The sequence below is a fragment of the Corvus kubaryi genome, unplaced genomic scaffold, assembly GCF_017639235.1.
Source record: "Corvus kubaryi isolate FWS band 111438036 unplaced genomic scaffold, C.kubaryi_AGA036_p1.0 138, whole genome shotgun sequence".
Taxonomy (NCBI): Eukaryota; Metazoa; Chordata; class Aves; order Passeriformes; family Corvidae; genus Corvus; species Corvus kubaryi.
In genome coordinates this window covers 4378454-4389433 of record NW_024580672.1, presented here as the reverse complement: position 1 = coordinate 4389433, position 10980 = coordinate 4378454, and the positions used below count along the sequence as shown (strand labels likewise).

At 47.5% G+C, this 10980-nt stretch overlaps 1 protein-coding gene across 1 annotated transcript; it reads right to left on the bottom strand.

Annotated features, from left to right (window-relative positions):
• Positions 1-1962: 1962 nt before the first annotated feature.
• LOC121659961 (cytochrome P450 2C19-like) lies at positions 1963-7973 on the bottom strand. Its single transcript, XM_042018753.1, has 9 exons — positions 7760-7973; positions 7262-7424; positions 6648-6797; positions 6183-6343; positions 5607-5783; positions 4956-5097; positions 4440-4627; positions 3179-3320; positions 1963-2511 (listed from the first exon to the last, which is right to left on the bottom strand). Exons 1-9 carry the CDS (start codon positions 7937-7939, stop codon positions 2330-2332), a joined length of 1485 nt encoding a protein of 494 aa, XP_041874687.1. The 5' UTR covers positions 7940-7973; the 3' UTR covers positions 1963-2329.
• Positions 7974-10980: the final 3007 nt, after the last annotated feature.

Sequence of the window (10980 nt, the reverse complement as noted above, 5' to 3'; positions counted from 1 at the left end):
AGCTGCCTTATTTGCCATGCAGCTGGTAGAGAGGAGATGGAGGCTCCAGTGCCCTAAAGCCCAGCTTCCCAGGTGTGTACCAGAGCTTGGGTGTGCTGGGACCTGGTCAGTTTGTGAGTTAGCCCGAGAAATGCCATCATCTCTTCCTCTCTACAGGTTCTGCATATATTAGCAGGAAGAGAAGCTTATCCTAAAAGGAGCACTAACCCTAACATTGGGCAGTCTGCTGTTACTGCATGCAGGGAATTTTCATGGAGAAGCGTGAAATGGTGAGTGGGAGTTGATTGGGTCTTTGGATGGGAGTAGTGGGGGGAGGTCAGAAAGCAGGAGAGGTGGGGCCACTGGACCACCTGTCTAAAAGCCCCCTGGGAGTGTTTAACCCTCCTGTTCTCTGCCCCAACCAAATCAATCAAACTCACTGCTTCATTAGCTCTGCCTTTCCTTATGGTGCAAGAGACAGTTTCAGACACCTGCTTGAATTTTAGCATCTGGCCTCAGCCTTTCTGTCCTGGAGGTATTGCCTGGTCTTAGGGCACTTGGAGCAGAGGAGGCTGGTGCCCTGGATTATGAAGCAGACCTCTGCAAGATTGTTCTCATGGGCAGGTGTCAAGTGACCCTGTTGTTGTTCCAAAAGAAAGAACATTTTTGCATCCACCTTAGGATATGTTGGATATTATCCCAAATATTATCCCCCATGTTGTTATTTATCTCCTGAGCATGTCCTGCATTCTGGAGCTGTTTAGTAACAACATTTTCTCGCTGCCCTGTGCTTCTCATGCAGTTGTTTGTGAATTGTTGATAGATGTTGTTTGTCACTGTTTTGTTCATTGCCTCAGATGAATCAGCATCCCAGTGGGCAGGAATAGGAATCATCCCCTCCAAGACCTCCAGATGTAAGCCATTTTTAACTCTCAACAAAGCATATAGGCTGCTGAGTTCCTGATTGCAGGACTGGCTTTTAGGGCAGCCTTAGACTAATGGAAAGCTCAAGGTAATCTCCTCCCCATTGTTCCTGGGTCTCATACATGACTGCTGTTTCTGCTTGCACGTCTATGCATTTATTGCAATCCCAGATCAGCAGTCAGTGATGGTTTGCTATTGTTTTAGAGAACACAAGCATTAGAGCTGCAGCCTTCATGGGAAAAAATGGAGGGACAAGGAGGCATGGACCTGAGATGTGGGCAAATATATTTCCTTCAAAATAATGCTAAACATTTCCAAAGGGAGGTGGGAATTCTTGCACACTGTTTTCTCTGCAGTACTCACATGGTCTCTGAGTGCCTTGTGACAATCAATCACAGGAATTATGTTTTGCCACTAGGACTTTTATATGACCATGATGCAAGGGACAACAAGTATCTATGTAAATGAAGATCAAGACAAACACAACAAACTGAACATCCAAACACAACCACAGCCCACAGGAACAAAGAAGCCCAGAAGAAAGTCATCTGTGGTGGAATATTTTTATGAAAACCATCCAGCCTCTTACTGAAAGAAGAACACCAAATTGTAGCTGGGGCCAGAAAAAAGAGACACTACCCTTTTCCTAAATTAATTCATTTTAATAAAGAACCTCTAAATCCCTGCAGTGATACTGATGGTAGCAAAAGAGCAGCCAGAGAGTTGGTTGCAGTCTTCAATGCTCAGGTAAAAGTGATCTCCTTGCAACATCCTGCAAAAAGCATGAATGCATTCTTTTCATTTGGCAGAAAGCCCCTAGGCTGTAGGACACCCTTCTTCTCCAGAACTGTGAGCCTTCCTGGCTGGAGGTGTGCTGCGACTGCTCTGGAGCTCCTTGCAGGCAGCAGCAGTGATCACAGTGAATGACAAAGACAGGATCCTTGCCCAGGAGGGAAAGCCCTTCCCACAGGGTGCTGGCCACAGGCTCTGCAGACCTACTCTGCAGTGCAGCAGCAAATGTGGGCACTGCCCCAACCCAAATTAAATAAAGCTCAAATCTTCATAAATAGATTTTTATTTATTGGATCATTAAGGTACACACATGCAGCACTATCCATCTGCAAAGCATGGTCTTGGTGGGATGTGCTGCAGGAGCTGTGTTGGCGCTGTTTGATGCAGCCACTGCACTCAGTGATCCTGTGACAGAGCACCAGTGCAAGAGGCTGCAATGTCACCCAGGGCCTCCTGGGGTGTGGTGAAGTTCCGTGAGCCTTCAGTGGTCTCTGCTTTGTGCGTGTACCTGTGTTTGGACTGCCTTCCTGAAGGCCTGGGAAAGGTGGGCCAATATTCCTGCTGTTGATTTTAGTAAAGGAGATGTAAAGGAACAGCCAGTTTCAGGACACTGGGGAGAGTGGTTCAGTGCTTTTCAGCGGGGGACAGCACAGAGCTGATAGGCAGGAGGTACGTTGCCTGTCCCACTCAGAGTCGGGGTTATGTTGAGCTCCTGGGGGTTGACAACAGACTTCAAGGTAAAGTTCTGCAAGATGGTGGCTATGAGTAAAAATATCTCCATTCGTGCCAGGCCCTCTCCAGGGCATATTCGTTTTCCTGAAAGTGAAAGCAGCAAATAGTACTCAACGGGTGTTTCTGAGTTGACCAGAGTTTGTACTAAGCGGCTGGGTTGCACAGCTTTGTTTACTACACACAGCCATAGCAGTGAGATGACTGTCAGGGTTACTGAGGATATTTTCAAGAGAAGAATTTGTTGGCAAAAGACCCTTGACAGTTTGGATGGGTGTGTGAAGGAAGAACAGGAGAAGACTTAACCATGGAGGAAACACCACAAGAGTTAAGATGAGAGAGAGCAGGGTGACATAAAGCACAGGTGAGGAAGTGGAAGATTGGGCCTATCAGTAGGTGAATGGTTGCACATAGCCTAAGAGGTACTTCAAATTTACTGGGGAAAAGTAGAGTTACCACAAAAAGATTCATTCAGGACAACTTGGGTATTTTAGACAGTGTCAGTGGATCCCATTCATGTCATTACACTGACAACTCCTAGTAGGAGATTTGAGAAGCCATGAGGCCTGAAGAAGATGGGACATGCCATTGGAGATGCGAGCAGCAGGGAGGAGTTATCCAGAGAGCAGTGAGCCCCAAGGAAGCACCAGTGGGATTGTGTTAAGAAGAGGCAGTGTGTGTTGCAGGGAAAGGCAGGGTGGTCTCCAGAGGAGGAGGCTGACAGAGAGAGGAAAAAAGCAAAACTGTGCTTTACCTGCTGAGAAGGGCATGAAGAAGTCGCTCTTCCTAAATGTGCCGTTCTTGTTCAAGAAATGTTCAGGGTTGAACTCATGTGGGTTTGGAAACTCTTTACTGTCATGGAGGACAGAACTGAGGATGGGGAAAATCGTGGTGCCCTGAAGCAACACAAGAAGAGCAGAACATGAAAGGCAGGCAAATTAAATCACTCAACCTGACTGCCTGCCAAGTTGAGATTGTGCTTCCGTGTATAACCCTACCACTGCCTTTGGTTTCCCTTTGGGGACCCTTTAGAGGAGGCAGCTTTAGGGAGACCCTACTGAATGTCACAGCAGTTGTTGGCTGCTCTTCCTGAATGCTCCCTCTCGCCTCCAGAACATTTATCCTCACTTTGCTCTGGTCATCAGGGGACACCCCACCTAATTCTTCTCTTTCTTGGTATTTCATAATAATGACCTTGTAGATGCACCATGTCCGTTCTTTTCTGTGAGCCCAAAAAGTCAAAAGCACACAAGGTTGTGGAAAATAAGCTCAATTCCTTTCTCCTGACAAATTTCTCCTGCAACAATCCTCTACCTTCCCACTTCCCGACCAGCCATTAGCAGGGGCTGGACTAACCAGCAGCGATGTCACAAGAGTTCTCTGCTGGAATTTGAGCAGTTCTCTGGGTCCTGCCATATGATTTTACACAGACAGCTGGAAATCACACCACCAACCGCCCATGTACTGCTGTTTCCCAGCTGCCCACAGTCACCCAGAAGAGCAACGCGCAGTGCTGCAGTGGACCAGGCCAAGCCATGGGCTGCTCTAGCCCACCAGCCTGCCTCTGGCAGTGGCCAGCAGAGACTGCCTCAGGAGGTGTGCTAGAACAGAGTAAACAGGTTGGTTTGTTCCACTGAATGCAGACATACCCTACAGCATTTTGTGGCTCAAGGTCTTTCTTTGCTCAATAACCAGCAACTGACTTTGCTCGCAAGCATGTGCACAGGCTGTCCTGGATGGTGGTAAGCAGCTCCTCAGCTTTGCTGCCATTTTTGTGAACCTACTGTGCTTCTGCAGATAGGTAAAGATGCAGAGCAAGGGAACAAAGGTGTTGGTCAGAGCTCCTGTTCTAGTCTTGGCCCATGGAGCATCAACAAGGGAGTGCAAGTGAGCTACAGCTGCCTGAGAATAAAACCCTCACAAAGGGCTGGGTGAAAACAAGGTCAGGCCACAACAGTTCTAACTCGTGGCTTGTAACTGACAGCCTAAGAACTGCTGAACTTGAGGGAGCTAACCTTAGGAATAACATAGTCTCTGAGGCTGGTGTCTTTGGTCACAGTGTGAGGGAGAGCCAGGGGGATAAGAGAGATGAAGCGCTGGATTTCATGGACCACCGCATCTGTGTAGGGCATCCGGGTCCGGTCAGCCACACAAGGTTTTCTTGATCGTCCTACTACCTGGTCAATCTCTTCTTGAATTTTTTCTGTCATGAGAAGCACAAACCATCAAATGGGTAAATAAAACCAAACCTATCTCAATAGGTTGCCCTAAGCTGTTTACAAATCATAGATGGCAGGAGCATTATGTTGGTTTTGGTGCTGACTAGAACACAGCTCCACTGCTGCCCATGCAAGGAAAGTTCTCCTATTGATTTGGCTAAATAAAGACGTGGACACAGGTTCCACAGAGAGAGAGGGAGAGAGAGGGAAGGATAGAGAGAGATATGAGGGGGATATTTGGGAGAATGATGTGGCATTAGACGTGCCCAGCCCAGGGGAATAGCTAGAGAGGAAGAGCTCGCAAACTGATACCTTGTATCTTTGGGTATTTGAGAAGAAGCAGAAGCCCATATCGTACAGTGGTGCTCGTTGTCTCAGTTCCAGCAATGAACAAGTCGAAGGCGCTTGTTATCAGGTTCTTCATGTGGAAACTGGAATTGGGATGATCTTTCTCCTAAGAAAAAGTCTTTGTTGTTTCTCTGGCTGAGCTGAGAGAAGTGGCCCTTTCTCATGTCATCCCAGGCCTCCCTTTTCTCCTAGAGCTGTTGCATTTCTCTGCTAAGGTGCAGCAGCCATCTGGGGCATTGCAATGCTACCTTGAGCAGTAAACTCAATCCCAGAGCAACCTTCTTTTGAGCTGTGCACTTAATGGTACTCCACTGCTTGTTTGCTGTGCCAACTGCTTTCCAGTGAAAGAACTGCAAGACCAGACTTAAAAAGTCCCTGTGTTTTGGTGAGAGCAGAGCAAGCTCTCCCTCTCCAAGCAGCTGCAGGTAGTGGTGGCTGCTGAGCACTCAGACCCAGAGCTATAACCTCTAATACAGGCAATAGCTGGGGTATTTGCTGTTTTCCCATTGCAAAGCTGACTGGGAAGGGGTTGTCCCAATGTCTGTGTTACTTATGAGAGGGAAGGACTCAGCACAGGTGTGTTTGGGGATGAGCTGGGGCCATCTGTCTCCTTACCTCCTGCATTTTGCTGAGGAAACAGTCAATGAAATCCTGAGGGGAGTTGGGATCTAGGGAGGCTTGGTGCGACTTTACCTCCTCTGCTACAAAGGCTTTTAGAGCATCAAATTCTGCAAATATATTGTTGTGTGGGCCAGGCAAGTAATCCAGGATATTTGAGAACATCTGGTACAGCTGGAAGGAAAGAAACATGAAGGTGCCTCGTATGATTTTTATATGTATAAATTTGCCCCATCCTTTTGATGTTAGCAAAAAGCCAAGAAAAGCCTCAACTCTGTGAAATGAGGCAAGCAGAAGGACTATGAGGCTGGGCAGTCTGACAGGGCTTGCTTAGTAGTAGTGGGAACCTTATAAGTGGGAAAGAAGGGTATCCAGGACTATTGGGAAGCTGCACTTAGCTGGCAAAGCCAATTCCATTGGTGAGGGAGTGTCTCACTCTTGAATGAAATCCCTTCTGTGCAGCAGAGCATTGATGGGGTCCTAAATAGAAGACTGAAATGGAACTTCATTGGGAGGGAGGCCTCCTGCTCTCCTGGGAGGATGTTGCCACTGTGAAATGCCTACTGAATGTACCTGTCCCCAGTGGGAGTTCATCATCTCGAAGATGTTGTTCATGTTGTTCATCAGGGCCAGGAACTTCTTGTCTTTATAATCATATCGTTTCCCAAAGACAATGGAGCATATAACATTGGACACAGAACAGCTCAGCATGAAGGTTGGGTCAAAGGGTGTTCCTGTGATTTCAGAAAAGTTACAGACTATTAAAAAAGCCACAAAATGTTCTATGTCTACTGATTTCTACTGTGGGTAATCTGAACTCTGGTTGTTATTGGAAATATCAGATCACAGACTCTGAGTGACACAGAAGGGTCCTCCAAACAGAACAGAACATGATCACAAAATTATTACAGCTTTGTAATAAGAGGTAGCTGGTGCATGGACCAAATCCATAGGAACTTCATTCCTTGCTGAAGATGTGAGCTCCCTTTAATACAGCCTATTTTTTCAAATATAAAATGTATTAAACATGGACTGTACCCTTTGTTTTGTTGATCTCTTCCAGCAAGTAGTCAGATTCCTCTTGTATCCTCTCTTCAATGCTCCTCTTCCCCATTCCAAAGTTCCGCAGAGTGGTGAGAGAAAACCGCCGGACTTGCAACCATGGTTCATTGTTGCTAAAAACAATCCCTGCAGAGGAAGAAGGAGAGGGAAGACCTGGCTTGGGCATGCTGGGTGCGAGATGAACAGTGGCTCATGGTGACAGTGAGCCCTGTCCCTGGAGAGCTCTGACATGGTAGTGTCATAGCATACTGTGGTTTGGAGGTTCTGTAGACCAACTGCCTGCTTTTGGCCTTCTCCGCTACTGACCCAACTTCCTTGTGAATAATTCATCACTCACCCACACACAATTTCCCTTGCTGCAGCTGGTGGCTGCTGCCCCTTGCCATTTCCCTGCCCATCTTTGAGAACAATCTGGCTCCCCTTCTCTGCTACCTCACCCCTTTGAGTGGTGGAAGTCAGCAATTACAGCCCTCTCTGGCCACCCACCCCTTGCAGTTTTCCCTCATGCAAGATACACTCCAGCTCTAATCTGCTGAACGCATCTTCAGCCCTTCCCTTCTCCTCAGAAGGAGCTCAGTCAGCCAACATACCTAATCCATTGTTAGTCCTATCTCCTATTGGCATGTGTCCTCTGGCAGCAAACTCGTCCGCGCGATCAACCAAGGCTTCTTTCACCACATCATGTCCATGTAGCACCACCACTGGGTTCAAGCCCAGGTGCACTGTGAACACTGGTCCATACTCTTCACTGAGCTGTAAAAATGCAAGAGAGAACATGGCCATGGAGCAAATAGTGAGGAAGAGTGGGAAAGTCTCCTTGCTGCTGCCTCCCACTGCAGACAATTAGCCTCACACACTGGTAACATCAAGATTTGGTTCTCTCATGGTAAATGTAGGTGTGGAGATGGGTCCCAGTTATCAGGCCCTGAACAACCTGGCAACAGCAATGAGAGGGGACAGCTGCAATCCCCATGACTTTTCTGCTCCCCTGGAATTGCAAGTCATCAAGCTATAGCCACAGGTTGACCCCATGCACAGGTCCCATACATTTCTCACCCACAGAAGAAAGAGAGAAGAAGTGGCCTTACCTTCTCAAGGGTTTTGGCCAAGTTATTTGGTTTCACCTGCAGCAGGTTACCTAGAATGGGAAGGGGAGCTGGTCCTGGAGGCATCTTCCCTTTTCCAGACCTTCCTTTCCATGCTGCAAAGGAGAGCAGGCAAGCAATGCAAACCAGGAGGACAACAGTGGCTCCTCCCAGGAGCTCCATTTGCTTCTGTGGCTCAGGAGGGAGTGACTCTGGCTGCCAGAATCTGAGTTTATATACCAAAGGTCTGTGTTAGCTCAAGAGCAGGTTTTGGGTTATTTGGCTGAGTCAATGTTACTAGTCAATCATTTGTTAGGTTGCCCTGTGTTATAAAACTAAGTCTTTTATTGGTATTCATTATTCACTGAAGACACACCTTTGTAGGTTAGTGACGGGTTCGGTCGGGACGGTCGGTGACGAAAGATCTCTATAGGCAGGTCTTGGGACACAGTCGGTTTATTGCAAAGGACGTGGGTATTGGGGCACTGCTCAGAGCTGCCAGACTCAGCTCTGAGCAGGCCCAAGAAAGCAAGAGAGTAAGCGGGTAAGAGAGAGAGAGAGAGAGTGTAAGAGCAAGAGTAGAAGTGGAAGTAGAAATGTCTGAAGTCCTGGTTACAATACAATAAATCATCTTCTGTACTGAATATTCTAATTGTCACTAACCAATCTAATACAAGATACAAATCCTATAGCATTTACATACAGCCTATAAGAGTTCTTATATTACCATAGAGTGTTACATCTTAACTTCTAAAAACTACTCTTTGGACCCCTTCTGCTGAGCTAGTAGGGTCTGCTCTGACCCTTGGACCTGCCTGCAAGCAGAGGGTATTGTTCCATCAAGAGGGGATTACCTTCAGTCGGCCATACCGTTGTTTTCCAGTTGTTCAGTAACTAAGACTTGGTATTTCAAAAGTGGCTTTCATTTCGATGTTGCCTGTAGTTTTCATATTCCCAAAATCTTTTGTCAGGCAATCATATTTATAAGGCTTTCCTGTTTCATCTTCCCCAACACACCTTATCTCAAACAACTGCAGACACCGAGATTAAGAAATCTGTAATGTGCCCATAAAACTTGGTTTGTTTCACCTAGAGTTGTTAGAGGTCATGCTAGGGGCACACTCTCCTACTGAGGCACTCACAGAAATTCACTGTCACAAGAGCAACTTAAAGGTACTTCAGTGCCATTTGGGTTTTCTGTTCATCAGTACTGATTGTGGAAGCCCTCAGTGGTGTGAGCCATCCTTCATTGTTCCTAAAATCTTCCTGACATTATTAGTAGAGTTTGAACTGCATGTGATTTGCCAAAGGACATGCAACTGTATTTTCCTCAGTGCACAGCAATAGCCTCAGTCTCTCTCCCTAGGGGTATCTGGCCTCACGAGAGAGGAAAGTAAAAAATATCCATCTGGCAAGGGCAGAAAGGTCTCCAGACATGACAATAGACAAGAAAGGACTTGCTGGGTGAGATTAAACAAAGATGTAAGAAAAGGTGACAAGACCTTGAGACTCTGACCTCTTCAAGGTCTCATAGAGGAGAAAAAGAGGCAGAGAGGAGAGAAATCCAGAACTTGTGAGAGTCTCTGAGGAATGGCTTCCCAAGCTGGGACAGAGATGCACTTGTCCAAGGCTGGGTATAGGTTATGGCAACCTGGCAACTAGTCCTTGCACTTGCAATTACCAAAGAAGCTCATCCTACCTACTGCTGGAAGCTGGCATGCACAGGTTCTTGTTTTGTTGATGTCTGACTCCACTATGAAGAACTAGTGCCCTGGAAGTTCCCTGGGTGCTCTGGGAGAGAGCAGAGCATGTCTGGTGTGTTGCAAGGGCTTAAAAAAGAGCTGGAGGCTTCCTGCCCAAGACTACTCCAGAGCCTGCATACCTGCGGGGTCCCAGCAGTGGTGTGGCTGTTAGAAACAACCCTCAGGGCTATGCTCAGCTTGTTCGGTCTGGCCTTATCCCTCTGTCTCTCCTGAACTGTGACACATTTGCAGGCAAAACTGATCAGAAGGTGTTGCAAGGATAGGGGATGTGGGACGCTGTCTCCCACAGTAAACTCCTGGAAAAGCTGGCAGCCCACGGCTTGGACAGGAGCACTCTTTGCTGGGTCAGGAACTGGCTGGATGGTCGGGCCCAGAGAGTGATAGTGAAAGGTGCTGCATCCAGCTGGCAGCCAGTCATCAGCGGTGTCCCTCAGGGGTCTGTACTGGCACCAGTTTTGGTCAATATTTTTATTGATGACATGGATGAGGGTATTGAGTCCTTCATTAGTAAATTTGCAGATGACACTAAGCTGGGAGCCTGTGTTGATCTATTGGAAGAAAGGAGGGCTCTGCAGAGAGACTTAGATCTGTTGGATGGATGGGCAGAGTCCTACAGGATGAAGTTTAATAAGTCTAAGTGCCGAGTTCTGCATTTTGGCCACAAAAATCCCCTACAGCATTACAAACCAGGGACAGTGTGGCTGGACAGTGTCCAGGTGGAAAGGGACCTGGGGGTGCTGGTCGACAGCCGACTGAGCATGAGCCAGCAGTGTGCCTGGATGGCCAAGAAGGCCAACGGTATCCTGGCCTGCATTAGGAGCTGTGTGGCCAGCAGGAACAGGGAGGTCATTCTTCCCCTGTACTCGGCACTGGTGAGGTCACATCTTGAATACTGTGTCCAGTTCTGGGCCCCTCAGTTTAGGAAGGATGTTGAGATGCTTGAGTGTGTCCAGAGGAGGGCAACAAGGTTGGTGAGGGGCTTGGAACACAAGCCCTATGAGGAACGACTGAGGGAACTGGGGTTGTTTAGCCTGGAGAAAAGGAGACTTAGAGGTGACCTTATCACTCTCTACAACTTCCTGAAAGGAGGTTGTAGACAGGTGGGGGTTGGTCTCTTCCACCAGGCAGCAACTGACAGAACAAGAGGACACTGTCTCAAGCTGCATCAAGGAAGGTACATGTTGGATATTAGGAAAAAGTTTTTCACAGAAAGAATAATAAAGTACTGGAATGGTCTACCCAGGGAGGTGGTAGAATCACCACCTCTGGATGTGTTTCAAAAAAGACTGGACATGGCACTCGGTGCCATAGTCTAGTTGAGGTGTTATGGTATGGGTTGGACTTGATGATCTTGGAGGTTTCGTCCAACCTCGTTATTCTGTGATTCTGTGATTCTGTGATTTGGTGGGAATTAGCAAGAGGCCTGGGTGAACTGAGTGCTTGGTGGGGGTGTGCTGTTTG